Genomic DNA, 16,439 nt, shown 5'->3' with positions numbered 1-16,439 from the left:
TACTAGTTATATTTATACCCTTATTAAGATCAAAAAAATAAAATAAAAATGAGAATAGAAAAATTAAAAAAAAAATAAATAAATATCAGGACTGCAGGCAGAATGACAACAGACTTCACTAGACTTCTCCAGACTTCAGCAGAATTGTTCATAAACTTCACTAGATTACTTCAGATTTCAAAAGACTTGTGTACAGACTTCACCAGACTTGTGTAGACTTCACCAGACTTGTGTAGACTTCACCATACTTGTCTATAGACTTCAAGATTCAGTTCAAAATGGAGATGTCCAAAAGTCACATCCTGCTTCTTTACTCCAAATAAGCTCGAATCCAACCAAAAGACTCCAAATCTATCACATCGTCTCCACACCTAATCACAACTCAAAAAAAGATTAAAAAAACACAAAAACAGACAAAAATGCAACAAATGACTCAAAACAAATATTAAATGAATGACAAAAGACACCAAAAACACTACATATCAGCCTTGTAAAGTGATGTGTCTGTATTTTATAGGATTTTAACCATAGTTTTTACACTTGTTTTGAGTCTTTTGTTAGGTCCAAGTGTGCTTTTAGAGTCTTTTTAATCTTGTGAGAGTCTTTACAGGTTCTAGGTGACTTTGGAAGGAATCTGAGAGCTTTGGAGATGAAAACATGCATCTGGAGCTAAATTGGTTGAAGACTAATTGGGCTAGCAAGCAGATGGAGTGAGAGCAGAAAAACATTCCGGATCAGCTGATCTACATTCGGGATCGACTGATCCCATATCCGAAGCAACCTTTCCTTTTCTGTTTTAAACCAACTTTTAGGGTTTTATTTTACTATTTAAGCACGAGGCTCGACCTCTAAAAAAAACACACATTATTTTCTACGCCGCTTTTGAGACTTGTAAGCTTGGGAGAAGATCTCGAATCCTTTGTATCTCTTTGGCGAAGATTTTTGAACCCTTTTACTTCTCTTTGCAATTCAATTATGTTCTCTTCATCTTTGATTTGCTGTTCTTTTACTTCTATGTCTGAGTAGTTTACTATTGGGTTTCGGGTTTCAAAAGGGGGTTTTATGATTATCTAAACTTAGGTTGCTAGATTTGGGATAGATCTATTTGTTCTTCATCTAATGTTGTCCTTAATGCTTAAGCTAGATTGATCACCTGGATTAAGATCTTAGGTTTAATTCATCGAGGCACCAAAAGTGTTGTTGAGTTACTTGAAAGAAACATAGGTGAGCAAGGTGGACCTTAGCCAACAGAAGTTGAAGTTGAGGCACCTTGTGAACAAAGTAAACTTGGACTTTAATGCTTGCTTGTTTATCTAGATTCAAACGGAAGTTTAGGCTCTAGTTATTTCTTTGCAAAGTTAGTTAATGCTGCGGAAGTAGATTAGCTTTAAAATTTGTGATTTGAGTTCAAGAACGATTTCTAATGCTTCCCAATCTATCATCTAAATTTGTGATTGTAATCCCCTAACTGTTTCCCTACGCCCAATATCTTTCTTTGAATTTTTAACACCCTTTATTTATTTCCTGTTTTAGTCGGTTACTTGAAACACAAACTTTCTCATTGCGTTAGCTATATTTGATCTATACAATTTCATAGTGTATCGCTTGGTCTCTGTGGATTTGATCCTGAAGTGTTACGACGACATCACTAGATCGTGGTTGAGTGCACATTAGGTTTTAATTGACCTTAGATCAATTTGGCGCCGTTGTCGGGGACCAAAACGCTGCCTTTGAAATTTTAGATTCATGTTTAGTCTAAGGTTATTTTATTTTAGTTTACTAACTAGTTCTTGTAAATCTTTTTCCTCTATTTCAGGTGTATGCATACAAGGAGGAACAAACAAGCCGATTTGAGTGTACTGGGAAACAAGGAGCTAGCACAGCTTGAACGCGAAAACCGGAAAGCAAAAGCCCAAACCAACCCTAAGGCTGAAGGAGAAGAAACAGGGGTTCGTCAACCCAACCCTCAGTTGGGTATCATCCAACAACAGCAGAGGCAGGACCAGCAAGAGCAAGCCGCACCAAATCCGCCAGCAAGGCAAACCACCCTGAGGGATGAAGATTCTCAAAACAGGCTATTTGCAAACCGATATGCGATTCAACCACCCGCTCTTGCATAGAAAGACTATGAGATTAAGCATAGTCTAATCAATTTGGTTCAGAATCGTGCATTCCACGGGTTGCCATCGGAGAGTCCTCTAGATCACATCGAGGCTTTTGAAAGACTGACTAGTACGACGAGGTCCAATGGTGTCCCCTACGACTACCTCATGTTGACTTTGTTCCAGTTTTCTTTGGCGGACAAGGCGCTAAGATGGCTGAATCTACTGGATCCTGGCTCTCTCACCACTTGGGCACAATGTATAGCTGCTTTCCTGAACCACTTCTACACCAAATCGTGCTCAGCCAAGTTGCGAAGCAAAATCACTTCATTCTCTCAAGGAAGTATGGAGACTTTCTGCGAAGCATGGGAGAGGTTCAAGGAATATCTGAGAGACTGCCCTCACCACGGTTACACCCAAGAAAACCTGATGAACATTTTGTATGGGGGTATCGAACAAAAGTATCAGATGGCGTTAGACACAGCTAGCAAAAGAGATTTCTCCACCAACACCGCAAATGAGGCCAATGCACTGATAGAGAATCTTGCGGCAAGCAATAGCAATCACGGCACAGACTATGATCGTATGGTGCGGGTCAATGCTGTCGAGACTGATGCTATTAAGGATCTCACAGCCAAGGTGAATCTCCTACTAAAAAGAGATCACCAGAACGTTAACTTGTGCGAGGAACATGCTGGGGGATATGTGGATTTTGGAGCTAAGACATACCTTATGGGTACAGAGGAGGTTAACTACTTAGGAGGACATGGGAATTTCCAGAACCGCGGCTTTAATCAGAATTTCCGAAACCACCCTAATCTATCCTACCGAAGCACTAATGTCGAAAATCCTCAGGATCAGATTTATCCACCGCGACCTCAGCAGAACAATTTCACGCAAGGATTTCAAACCAAGGGGACGGGATTTGGAGGATCAAACTTTCAGCAAAAGCCTCAAGCAAACAATTTTGCACAAGGCTTTCAAGCACCGCAACAACAACCAGCTACCCAGCAAGAAAGCAAACTAGAGCAGATTATGCAAGCTCTCATGGATAGTCAAAAGAAAAATGCTGGAGAGATCAATGTCAAGACAGACAACCTGTATTCGGAGTTGAATGGGAGGATCGAAACGTTAAACACTCACGTTAGGGTCTTAGAAAATCAGGTGGCACAAGCTTCAGCGAGAGTCAAAGCACCTCCAGGAACACTACCAGGTAAGTCCGAGGCCAACCCAAAAGAATTCATGAACGCCATTACTCTCCGAAGTGGGAAGGAGATAGAAGGACCACCGCTGACAAAAAGGACTGAACGATCCGAGGTATCTGGACAGAACAATGACCCAGTCAAAAACGCTCAACAGAACACAGATGATGTTGTGAGTTCCGGTGCCAATGAAGCTGAAAAAGAGCCCGACAAAAAACTCGAGCGAACGTACACACCGAAACTTCCTTTTCCAACCCACCGTAAGACGAAGATACAAGAACGTGAGTATGCGAAGCTAAAATCAGTAGTGGGTGAGCTTCAAGTCCGACTACCATTCATCAAAGCAGTGCGAATGGTTCCATCTCTCAAGAAGTATAAGAAGGAAATATTGACCGATAAACTCAGCCTGGAACAAGGAGTGATGTATTTTACGCATGCGTGTAGCGCCATGCTCCAAAACCGAATGCCTGAAAAATGTGGAGACCCAGGCCCTTTAACGCTACCTTGCACGATTGGAGAGCTCAAGTTCAGTCACTGTCTATGCGATCTTGGAGCCAGTGTAAGTTTGATGCCATTAAGTGTAGCAACTAGACTTGGGTTGTACAACTTTAAGCCGACGCAAGTCACCCTTGTCCTAGCAGACCGTTCAACTAGTCGTCCAGAAGGGTTGTTGGAGAACCTTCCAGTACAAATTGGGAATTGCTATATACCTACAAACTTCATTGTTCTGAAGCTTGATGAGGAATCTAAAGACCCTATCCTACTAGGTAGGCCTTTCTTGGCTACTGCGGGTGCAATGATAAACGTCCGAGAAGGGAAAATAGATCTGCACATGGATGATTTGGTACTGCAATTTAATCTTGAGAAGGCGGCTAAAAAGCCGACCATTGACGGCCAAACCTTCTGGGTTGATACGATCGAAGAGATAGCAACCGAGATCTAGGAAGAGGTTTGCTCAAACGACAACCTAGCGGTAGCATTGACGAAGGAGGAACCAGATCTAGGTTACTTGGCTGAGGACACTGTCAACATGGCAGAGGCACTTAATGCTGCAGCACCCCTCGAACGAGAAGTTTTGTTCCTCAACATACGGACTGGATTGCCCGATCCTGCAATAGGATCGGCTAATCCGATCTTTTCTGTGAACATCACTAACGAACATGGAGGATCAACCATTCCTGTCTTTGGATTGGCCGATCCCAACCTTTGCACCACAACCGAAGGTGACCATGAGGATTGGAGCGAGCTGAAAGCTCCAAAGCTGGATCTGAAACCACTCCCTGGGGGCCTCAAGTATGCCTATCTTGGACCAAATTCATCTTATCCAGTGATTATTAATTCTAACCTGAACAATGTTGAGACCGCACTCTTGCTCTGTGAGTTGAAAAAGTACAGGAAAGCCTTGGCCTCCTCTTTAGATGACATTTCATGCATTTCACCAGAATTGTGCTCTCATCGAATCCATCTGGAAGACCCGTCTAAATCATCTATTGAACATCAACGAAGATTAAATCCGAATTTGAAGGAAGTTGTGAAGAAGGAGATTCTCAAGCTTTTGGCCGCCAGTTTAATTTTTCCAATCTCCGACAGCACATGGGTAAGTCCGGTGCATGTAGTGCCAAAGAAAGGTGGAGTGACAGTCGTTGCAAACGAAAAGAATGAATTGATCCCCACAAGGACTGTCACTGGGCATCGCATGTGCATTGATTACCGCAAGCTGAATGGCCACTAGAAAGGACCACTTCCCCCTCCCTTTTATTGATCCAATGCTTGAAAGACTTGCTAATCATCCTTACTATTGTTTCCTAGATGGTTATTCAGGTTTCTTTCAGATCCCAATCCATCCGGATGATCAGGAGAAGACGACGTTCACCTGCCCCCTATGGCACATTTGCCTATCGACGAATGCTTTTTGGGCTGTGCAATGCCCCTACCACTTTCCAGCGTTGCATGATGTTGATTTTTACTGATTTGATAGAAGATATCATGGAGGTTTTTATGGACGATTTTTCGGTTTATTGCTCATCCTTCTCTGTTTGTTTGTCTAACTTGTGCAAGGTTCTTCAACTTTGTGTGGACAAACATCTTGTTCTTAATTGGGAAAAATGTCATTTCATGGTCAATGATGGGATTTTTCTTGGGCATCGTATTTCTGCGAAAGGGATAGAAGTGGATAAAGCTAAAATCAAAGTGATGTCCAGGTTACAACCACCTAAGACGGTGAAAGATATCCGCGGCTTCCTGGGCCGCGCTGGATTTTACCGGCGGTTTAGAAAGGATTTTTCCAAAATCGCTATACCTCTCACCCAGCTGCTTTGCAAGGATAACCTGTTTGTGTTTGATGCAAGATGTTTAGAAGCTTTCCTTACCCTCAAGCAAGCACTAACCTCAGCTCCCATAGTTAAACCACCCGATTGGGATCTGCCTTTTGAAGTTATGTATGTAACATCCGTGTTCCGGGATTGCAGTTTGGGCTGTGTTGATTAAACCAAATGAGTGGATTTTAATTAATTTCGGTTTAATTATTGGTTTAATTATCGGTTTAATTAAATCCTGGTTTAACCTAATTAAACCAAAGACCCCTAATTTCTCGTCTTATTGTCGACACCTACTCTCCTTTTGTGCTACTGTCGACATTGTAATCAGAAAAAGAGAGAGAGAGCTTTGGTAGATTTGGTTTGAAAGAGAAGGAGAAAAAGATCAACAAAGCTTTGTCTTAGTGAAAAGGAAAAGAGAGCAAAATCATTAGGGTTTGGGAGGAAACAGTTTCAACATATCAAATTGTTGTCAAAGGTAATGAAATTTAGTAGGTTTATTCCCAAGTCTTTAATCGTCATTCGCCTTTTTACAGAAGTCGATTTGGATTTAAACTCGATGAGTTATTGGCAGTTTCGTGAGACACGTTTTCTCATACGCGAGTTGGAACCATTGGGGATTGTAACTGAGATCGTGGTCTCGTCGGGTTCATGATCGTCACGAGATTTTTTGGGAAGCGTCTTGACGTCTAGGGCTAGCTGTTCATTGGAGGGATTTAATAGTTAACGGTTGGTTTTTATTTTAGAGTTTCGTCTTTGTGACTGTTCTTTTCTGATGTTTCTGTCCAGTTTGCTTCAAGGTTGCTTTTGGTTGTGTGACTTGTTGTAGGACGTTTCTGGACTGTTTCAGGCGCGTGGAGAGTTTCTCTTGTTTATATTTGTTGTTAGAATCACTTGTTAAGGTGACTGCGTGACCATGAGCTTATCTAAGCGATTGGGTTGTATAACTTGTTTTGTGTGAAGTTGTGTAGGTGTGATAAATGTGTTATTGAATGTTCTGTTCAATAGCTGGTTTGCTATGTTTTATTTGTGGTTGTACTCTTGATTTGCTTGTGTGTATAGCTCGTAGATGGGAGGATCGTCTCACTGGGTATTTCTGGTAATACTCACGCATCTCATTGTGTTTGTGGTGCAGGTAATGTGTAGCGTGGAATCATGGCGATGAGGAGGAGGATGATCAAGGGTCTCGGTTGTGTGTTGTTGGTTATATTTATTATGTTGGAACCTTGGTTAGAGTTATGTTAGGTTGCTGGATAGAATGGTTAGGAATGTAATTTTATTAATGTGTATTGGTTTTGTATTATTGGTATGTTTCCGTTGTACTTAATGGTTATTGCTGATTTAATGATGAGTTGTGGTTTGGGTTGGTAATTAAGTAGTATGGGATGCTTAATTATGTATTGTATTTATTATTAAAAAAAAATGGGTCGAGTTGTTTCAGTTTGGTATCAGAGCCTTTACGGTTCTAGGAAGGTTAAGTGGATGGTTAGAGCGGTTAAGAATTTAATTGGGTGAATTATTTTCCTTTTGCTTGATGCATGATGTTGTGTGATGGAGTTGATTATGAATATTTTAGTCAATTTGCATGTGGTGTGGAGTCCTAGTATCATCCTCTTCGAGCCATCAATGAGATTCCACGGTAAGATGTGTGTTTGTGTGAGGTTTTGAATTATGTGCTTAGCTTTTTGTTCTAGGTAGTGCAGATGGTTAAGGGTGGAGCTGTTGCTGGCCGTGGACGCGGACATGGTAGGGGACGCGGACGTGGTCTGTGACGCGGTCGTGGTCGTGGTAGGGGCAGAGTCCCAGCAGTGAGTGAGTCTGTTGAGCAGAGTGTGACAGCTGAGGGTGTCAGCGAGTCGCAGGACTTCCAGGAGGGGTCCATGAGTGTGGCCGGTGGTGGTACTGATATGACTGTAGGCGCCGAGGGGGTCGGTGTGGGCGGTGTCGGTGCTCGAGTGGCTGGTGGTGCTAGGGTTTCGGGTGTGGGAATCCCAGCAGGTGGAGCCCTTGTAGGAGGTGTAGATCTGGCGGGCTTGTTGACACAACTGTTGGAGCGGATACCGGGAGTGGGTCTGGCTCAGGCTCAGGTTATGCCACCAGTGGTGGCGAAGGAGCGGCAGCCAGTGGCTGCGGATGCAGGAGCACATGGACGTTATTTGTCCATGCTCAAGGAGATGAAGGGTCTCGTGACCGCGCAGTTTTCGGGTGGTACAGTTCCTACTACTGCAGATGCATGGAGGACGAGTGTAGAACGTAACTTCCATACTCTGAGATGTCCTGAGGAGTTTTGGGTGGACATAGGTGTCCACCATTTGATTGGTGATGCTGAGTTGTGGTGGAGATCAGTGGCTGCTAGGAGAGTGTAGAGGGAGATGACTTGGGCTGACTTCGTGGAGGAGTTCAACAGGAAGTATTTCCCGAGAGAGGCGTTAGACCGATTGGAGGTGCAGTTTCTTCAGCTATCTCAGGGGACTCAGTCAGTACGGGAGCTGGACTTAGAGTTCAGTCGACTTCTGTCTTATGGGGGTCGGGCGATGGAGTCCGAGGTGGTTCAGATCAGGAGGTTCATGAGGGCGCTTCGGGAGGACTTGAGGGTCCACTACAGAGGGAGGACCGGGTGCTCAACCCGGAGTTTAGTTGGCTTCTGTTTCTTTTTATTTCAGCTATGTGTTTTTGTTTGGATTTCGTAAACGTTTATTTCATTTGAGGATTTAATAAAATGGAGTTATTTAGTATTTGAAATTCGTGGATTTTGTGGAAAAGGAAATCACTCGTGGGTTCTATAAATGGAAAGTTGCCATAAATAGAAAGTTTCTAAAATAGAAAGTTTCTAAAAATGGAAAGTTCTATGAATAGTTAGGACTTGTCTATTTTTGGAAAGGGGATGTGAAATGCCTGGAGTGGCGGGATTGTGTAAACGTTGACCTGAGGAGTGGTCACAGTTGAAATGATCAGTTCTCAAGGATTTTTGTTTTGATTGGTAGTGTCACGGTGTTAAGAGAATATGAGGGTTCTAAAAATAGGAAGTTTTATGAATAGTTAAAACTTACCTATTTATTGAAAGTGCGACTTGCAAAGCATTTGATGCGGTGAATCAGAATATGCGAACGTATGGTACTTTTTTGTTTTATTACGCTCGCATTGATGATTTGCTGTGGATAATTGCCAAACGGAAAAGCTATTTTTGGAAAGGGTGTGTGTCAACACCAAAATGTTTTGGATGTTTGTGTGAGGCCTCGGGGTGGCCATGGCGGTGGTGTTATTCTTAGAATGATTATGGTGTTGGTAGGACATTGAGATATTCTATGCTGATAACGGGAGGTGGTCCCGGTTGGTGAAATGCTTCTAGACGTTATGACCGTTTGCTAGAGGGACAGGGGGTCCTGAACAACTCATGAGGAGATGGGAGTTCTCCTGAGGGGACGGGGGGTTCCCTAGATACCGATAGCTCGAAGGAATGCGGTCCTGAGGGTGGCAGAGGAGATGGGGGTTCTCCTGGTACCGAGATCTCGAGGGTGACAATCCGAGGGTGAGACGGTATAGCTCGAAGACGAGGGGTCTAAGAGCGTGATCGTTATGGTTTGAAGGTTGCGACCTAAGAGCAGATGAGTTGGTGGCAAAAGTGTCAAGGATGTGGGGATAAGCATGGTAACCGGATGTGGAATTATGAGATTGATGGGGGTTCAATCTCAGGCTTACGGTTGAGATCGGATGCGGATCTCGGGGTTGATGGGGGTTCAATCTCGGGGTTTTCTATGTGTTGACCGGGAGGGTCAGGTGTATGCTGGTCAGGGGGACCAGAGTGGTGATGATTGGGAGAGTATGGTTTGGATTGACCGGTGGGATCAGGACTTTGTTGACCGGTGGGGTCAGTATTGTGTGGACCAGTGGTGGCATGGTTGTGGCAGACCAGATGGTTGGATGGTACGAACCATTGCGACGGTGATTTGGTGAGTTTACGGATGAGTGGCGGTGTGTTCAGATTCGAGGACGAATCTTCTGTTAGAGTGGGAGAATTGTAACATCCATGTTCCGGGATTGCAGTTTGGGCTGTGTTGATAAAACCAAATGAGTGGATTTTAATTAATTTTAGTTTAATTATTGGTTCAATTAAATCCTGGTTTAACCTAATTAAACCAAAGACTCCTAATTTCTCCTCTTATTGTCGACGCCTACTCTCCTTTGGTAGATTTGGTTTGAAAGAGAAGGAGAAAGAGATCAACAAAGCTTTGTCTTAGTGAGAAGGAGAAGGGAGCAGAATCGTTAGGGTTTGGGAGGAAACAGTTTCGATATATCAAATCGTTTTCAAAGGTAATGAAATTTGGTTGGTTTATTTCCATGTCTTTCATCGTCATTCGCCTTTTTACAGAAGTATATTTGGATTTAAACTCGATGAGTTATTGGCAGTTTCGTGAGACATGTTTTCTCATACGCGAGTTGTAACCATTGGGGATTGTAACTGAAATCGTGGTCTCGTATGGTTCCTGATCGTCAGGAGATTTTGTAGGAAGCGTCTTGACGTCTAGGGCTAGCTGTTCACCGGAGGGATTTAATAGTTAACGGTTGGTTTTTATTTTAGAGTTTCGTCTTTGTGACTGTTCTTTTCTGATGTTTCTGTCCATTTTGCTTCAAGGTTGCTTTTGGTTGTGTGACTTGTTGTAGGACGTTTCTGGACTGTTTCAGGCGCCTGGAGAGTCTCTCCTGATTATATTTGTTGTTAGAATCACTTGTTAAGGTGAGTGCGTGACCATGAGCTTATCTAAGCGATTGGGTTGTATAACTTGTTTTGTGTGAAGTTGTGTAGGTGTGATAAATGTGTTATTGAATGTTCTTTTCAATAGCTGGTTTGCTATGTTTTATTTGTGGTTGTACTCTTGATTTGCTTGTGTGTATAGCTCGTAGATGGGAGGATCGNGGCTGGTTTGTTATGTTTTATTTGTGGTTTTACTCTTGATTTGCTTGTGTGTATAGCTCGTAGATGGGAGGATCGTCTCACTGGATATTTCTCGTAATACTCACGCATCTCATTGTGTTTGTGGTGCAGGTAATGTGTAGCGTGGAATCATGGCGATGAGGAGGAGGATGATCTAGGGTCTCGGTTGTGTGTTGTTGGTTATATATATTATGTTGGAACCTTGGTTAGAGTTATGTTAGGTTGCTGGATAGAATGGTGAGGAATGTTATTTTATTAATGTGTATTGGTTTTGTATTATTGGTATGTTTCCGCTGTGCTTAATGGTTATTGTTGATTTAATGATGAGTTGTGGTTTGGGTTGGTAATTAAGTAGTATGGGATGCTTAATTATGTATTGTATTTATTATAAAAAAAAACGGGTCTGGTTGTTTCAGTTTGGTATCAGAGTCTTTACGGTTCTAGGAAGGTTAAATGGATGGTTAGAGTGCTTAGGAATTTAATTGGGTGAATTATTTTCCTTTTGCTTGATGCATGATGTTGTGTGATGGAATTGATTATGAATAGTTTAGTCAATTTACATGTGGTGTGGAGTCCACAGTGATGGGTTAGGATCGATGCCCTGCAGGGCCAGCCTATGGGGGCAATTAGTAGTGAGGCCACGGACGGGTTGTCACATAAAAATCAATTTTTCTATGAAAACCCGTCCCGCGGACCCTACTAGCCCCCCGCTAGCTGCCCCAACGGACCGTCCGTGGATCCTGCTAGCCCCCCGCTAGTCTTCCCAACGGACCCCAAGCTGGCCCTGCAGGGCATCGATCCTAACCCATCATTGTGGATATCCAAATCCACCAGTAGGTTATTGGTGCGTCAGGCGTTCCTCGAACCCTGGTCCCCACCCTTTAACAACCTTCCCACAGGACAAGCTGTCACCAATTGAACTAGAAATTGTCTCTAGCTTTGATAAGACTTAACCGGATTTAATTTCTTACCTTGGGGCTTGGTATACATTGGACAAGACACCTCCCTTAAGCCATATGAGACATGCATCTCCTCGCAAAGTATGCTTCCACTCTCTCTTCCCTTCAGTACTCAGTAAAAAAAAAAAGAAGAAATGAATAAAAGGATATAGGTAATAAAAGAAGTGAGCCAAGGGGCGTGCGTAAACCCGTGCATCTTTCGGAATTCATGGAAACCTGTCCCAAAGGAAAAACAGCAAAGGATTGATAAATAATAAAAAAATGATACCCTAGAAAATTAGGGAGAAATCAATCCTTTGGAAGTGAGAAAAGAGAGAGGAAAAAGAGCATATGAAGGAGGTCTTGGGCGATAAAAGGTTGAAGGGGTCAAAAAGTTCAATGATCGATACTCCCATGGAAAGACCGCACCTTTTTACTGATCTAATGTAGAGAGACAATGATGGGGAGACTGAAGGTTCTCTAAGGCTGTGGAGTTCAGAGTAGGGAGTGTTGATCCTAATCATGGGCAGAGTACAACAAGTAGTTCTTAATTTGATTTGATGAAGAGTGCAAAGATGAGGTCCCCAAGAATATGTGAGTTTCCACTTTCAAACATTTTCTCTGTTCCTGAGTCTTTAATTGTTCTTGCTTGAGAAAAAGCAAAGATTCAAGTCCGGGAGAATTGATGTGTCTGTATTTTATAGGATTTTAACCATAGTTTTTACACTTGTTTTGAGTCTTTTGTTAGGTCCAAGTGTGCTTTTAGAGTCTTTTTAATCTTGTGAGAGTCTTTAAAGGTTCTAGGTAACTTTGGAAGGAATCTGAGGGCTTTGGGGATGAAAACATGCATCTGGAGCTAAATTGGTTGAAGACTAATTGGGCTAGCAAGCAGATGGAGTGAGAGCAGAAAAACATTCCGGATCAGCTGATCTACATTCGGGATCGACCGATCCCGTATCCGAAGCAACCTTTCCTTTTCTGTTTTAAACCAACTTTTAGGGTTTTATTTTATTATTTAAGCACGAGGCTCGACTTCTAAAAAAAACACACATTATTTTCTACGCCGCTTTTGAGACTTGTAAGCTTGGGAGAAGATCTCGAATCCTTTGTATCTCTTTGGCGAAGATTTTTGAACCCTTTTACTTCTCTTTGCAATTCAATTATGTTCTCTTCATCTTTGATTTGCTGTTCTTTTACTTCTATGTTTGAGTAGTTTACTATTGGGTTTCGGGTTTCAAAAGGGGATTTTATGATTATCTAAACTTAGGTTGCTAGATTTGGGATAGATCTATTTGTTCTTCATCTAATGTTGTCCTTAATGCTTAACCTAGATTGATCACCTGGATTAACATCTTAAGTTTAATTCATCGAGGCACCGAAAGTGTTGTTGAGTTACTTGAAAGAAACATAGGTGAGCAAGGTGGACCTTAGCCAACAGAAGTTGAAGTTGAGGCACCTTGTGAACAAATCAAAATTGGACTTTAATGCTTGCTTGTTTATCTAGATTCAAACGGAAGTTTAGGCTCTAGTTATTTCTTTGCAAAGTTAGTTAATGCTGCAGAAGTAGATTAGCTTTAAAATTTGTGATTTGAGTTCAAGAACGGTTTCTAATGCTTCCCAATCTATCATCTAAATTTGTGATTGTAATCCCCTAACTGTTTCCCTACGCCCAATATCTTTCTTTGAATTTTCAACACCCTTTATTTATTTCCTGTTTTAATCGGTTACACAAACTTTCTCATTGCCTTAGCTATATTTGATCTATACAATTTCATAGTGTATCGCTTGGTCTCTGTGGATTCGATCCTGAAGTGTTAACGACGACACCACTAGATCGTGGTTGAGTGCACATTAGATTTTAATTGACCTTAGATCATAAAGGTGATTAGTTGATTACTTTAAAAATCAGCCACATTTTTTTCTTACCAAATATTCTTTGCTTTGCCTTGAATCTTCAACCATGCGGTCAAAGCATTTATGCATTTATGCATTTTTATGTGATATGATGGAGCATACATAAGGTTTTACAATTTTAGCCGTTATGGGATTTAATGGTTTAAATAGTGATTAATAAAACCTTTTTCAAACAAAAAAAAAATCTGTGATCATCTGAAGGACCTTTTGTTATATCATCTCCCATGGACTGAATCCACATTTATACAAAGCTTAGTAGATTTATGAAGATCCAAAAGTGCTGTTTATAAAATAAAATAAAATTGAAATAAAGATATATGTTTGTTAAGATGAACCAAGTGTCTACGTACGATCTCAACATAAGCATTCTCTCACAATTTCCTTTTGGTGGTGAGAGCCCTTGATTGAGAGAAGACATTGTGTGTTTGCCCACCAAATTAGGCTCTTCAAACAAAAACCCTAAAGATAGAAAATATAACGAAACAACGAAAACAAAATGAAAGGAGAATATAAGGAAATAAACAAAAAGTGAAATCTCAAACTAAGATGCGTGAATATCTCTGAAACCTTATGTTCTCTACCAAACATTCATCTTATTTCTTTTTCTTTTTTCTTAAGAGTCTATTATTTGACTTCTCCTCATTTTTATAATTCTTCCGACAAAGAAGAGATAGATCCCTTTGGGTGGGTTTAAAAAACTATAAGAAAAGAAAAAAAAAAAAGAAATAGTCAAATGAGAATACATTCTTCTGATCATTCATGGCTTTTATTAGCCGTTCTCGTGATTCTCCTCTCCTTCTCTGGAGCTCTCTCAAGCAATGACAAAGAGAAAGAGAAAGAGAAGAAGACGACTTCGGTCGATAAAAAGAAAGAAGTAACTTATGATGGAACGTCTTTGATCATCAATGGAAATAGAGAACTCCTTTACTCTGGCTCCATACATTACCCTCGTAGCACTCCTGAAGTAAATCATCCATATAATACTTAGTTAAAGTCGTTTTATCTTTTAGTATTGACTTGATTTTTGAGAATATCTGATGTGGGGTTTGTTCAGATGTGGCCAAACATCATCAAGAGAGCGAAACAAGGCGGGTTGAACACGATTCAGACATATGTTTTTTGGAACGTGCATGAACCTGAGCAGGGAAAGGTAATGTAAAATATTAACAAAAAAAAAAGAAAACAGAGAGAAGATTCATCTCATTGTTTTGAGGAAATTTTCTTTTGTTGTTTGGGACAGTTCAATTTTTCGGGTAGATCCGATTTGGTGAAGTTCATAAAATTAATTGAGAAGAACGGTATGTATGTAACCTTGAGGCTTGGACCTTTTATTCAAGCTGAATGGACTCATGGGTATGTTTCTTTGTTAATTATGTTATAATTTGATTCTCTCAAACTTTAAATCCTCTGATATATGTGACATGTTTCATGGTTATGGTTATGATGAATCATCAGAGGACTTCCTTACTGGCTGAGAGAAGTTCCCGGGATCTTCTTCCGTACCGATAATGAACCTTTCAAGGTATATTATTACTTTACTCATATGTGTATGTATGATATGTGTATGTGGATATGTGTGTGATGATGGAACAATTAAAGAAATTGGATAATACGATTGGTTGTAGGAACATACAGAGAAGTACGTTAGGGTGATACTTGACATGATGAAGAAGGAGAACCTTTTTGCTTCACAAGGAGGCCCCATTATATTAGGACAGGTAACATTGACTACAAAAATTAAAACATAAAGAAGAAAACCTAAAAACACTTTTGTAAGATATATAAATCATAAGATTTTGTAAATTGGGAATTGGATTCAGATAGAGAATGAGTATAGTGCAGTTCAACGAGCATATAAAGAAGATGGATTAAAGTACATTAAGTGGGCATCTAAGTTGGTACACTCGATGGATTTGGGGATCCCATGGGTTATGTGTAAGCAAAATGATGCTCCTGATCCTATGGTAAGTCATCTTTTTAACAATTCTATTAATGATTATAAAAACATGAATCACAAAATGTTAAATCAAGAACTTCAATCTTTTTAACAGATTAACGCTTGTAACGGACGACATTGCGGTGATACATTCCCTGGTCCAAACAAAGATAACAAGCCGTCTTTATGGACAGAGAACTGGACTACTCAGTGAGTTCTTCACTTGAACTCCTTAATTAGTATATTCTTGAAACAAAAGATACAATGTCTTGTAATTTGATTGTAGGTTCCGTGTTTTTGGCGATCCCCCAACACAAAGATCTGTAGAAGATATAGCCTTTTCTGTTGCCCGGTTTTTCTCCAAGAATGGAAGCCATGTTAACTACTACATGGTAATTCGGTTTCTCCAAAAAACCGAATTAAATAACAAGTGATTTATATGATTATGAATGTTGTTGAATTTTTGTTTTCGTATAGTATCATGGAGGCACCAACTTTGGAAGAACCTCCGCACATTATGTGACCACACGTTACTACGATGATGCACCTCTTGATGAATACGGTAAAACTATAAAAAAAAAAAAACAATTCTAGCATATGATCGTTGTGAATAAATAAAATCGAATCACTGATTAATTATATGTTCTCATTTTCCCTTTTCTTGCTATATACTAGGACTGGAAAAAGAGCCTAAGTACGGTCATCTCAAACATCTTCACAACGCACTTAACTTGTGCAAGAAGGCACTTCTATGGGGACAGCCTCGAGTCGAGAGGCCTAGTAACGAAACAGAGGTAATGACTTATATATATAGTGGAAGATTCCAAAATTTTGAATCATTCTTAGAAAATATTTATGTACTGTTTTGTAATTGCAGATTCGATACTACGAGCAGCCTGGAACAAAAGTTTGTGCGGCTTTTCTAGCGAACAACAACACAGAATCTGCAGAAAATATCAAATTTAAGGGCAAGGAATATGTTATTCCTCCTCGCTCCATCAGTATTCTCCCTGACTGCAAAACCATTGTTTATAACACCGCGGAGGTAATGACAAATTCAAAATCTTGTAGTAAATCCATAAAAGAAAAAAGAAAATGA

The 16,439-nt window shown here is 40.7% G+C and overlaps 2 protein-coding genes across 2 annotated transcripts in view; both read left to right on the top strand.

The window, feature by feature from the left end:
* On the top strand, positions 2,448-4,247 carry LOC104768120. The gene has a single exon (XM_010492050.1). It carries the CDS (start codon positions 2,448-2,450, stop codon positions 4,245-4,247), a length of 1,800 nt encoding a protein of 599 aa, XP_010490352.1.
* The window catches only part of LOC104766976 (beta-galactosidase 13-like), a 5,389-nt gene continuing 2,878 nt past the window's right edge, over positions 13,929-16,439 (top strand). Inside the window, exons 1-11 of the mRNA XM_010490950.1 lie at positions 13,929-14,368; positions 14,459-14,554; positions 14,645-14,757; positions 14,860-14,926; positions 15,030-15,122; positions 15,225-15,368; positions 15,456-15,550; positions 15,627-15,732; positions 15,818-15,902; positions 16,016-16,134; positions 16,218-16,431. Coding sequence (XP_010489252.1) covers positions 14,138-14,368; positions 14,459-14,554; positions 14,645-14,757; positions 14,860-14,926; positions 15,030-15,122; positions 15,225-15,368; positions 15,456-15,550; positions 15,627-15,732; positions 15,818-15,902; positions 16,016-16,134; positions 16,218-16,431 — 1,363 coding nt within the window. The 5' untranslated portion in view covers positions 13,929-14,137. The remainder of the gene's footprint in view (positions 14,369-14,458; positions 14,555-14,644; positions 14,758-14,859; positions 14,927-15,029; positions 15,123-15,224; positions 15,369-15,455; positions 15,551-15,626; positions 15,733-15,817; positions 15,903-16,015; positions 16,135-16,217; positions 16,432-16,439) is intronic.

Source organism: Camelina sativa, chromosome 19, assembly GCF_000633955.1.
Source record: "Camelina sativa cultivar DH55 chromosome 19, Cs, whole genome shotgun sequence".
Lineage (NCBI taxonomy): Eukaryota > Viridiplantae > Streptophyta > Magnoliopsida > Brassicales > Brassicaceae > Camelina > Camelina sativa.
This window is presented reverse-complemented; position numbering and strand designations above follow the sequence as displayed.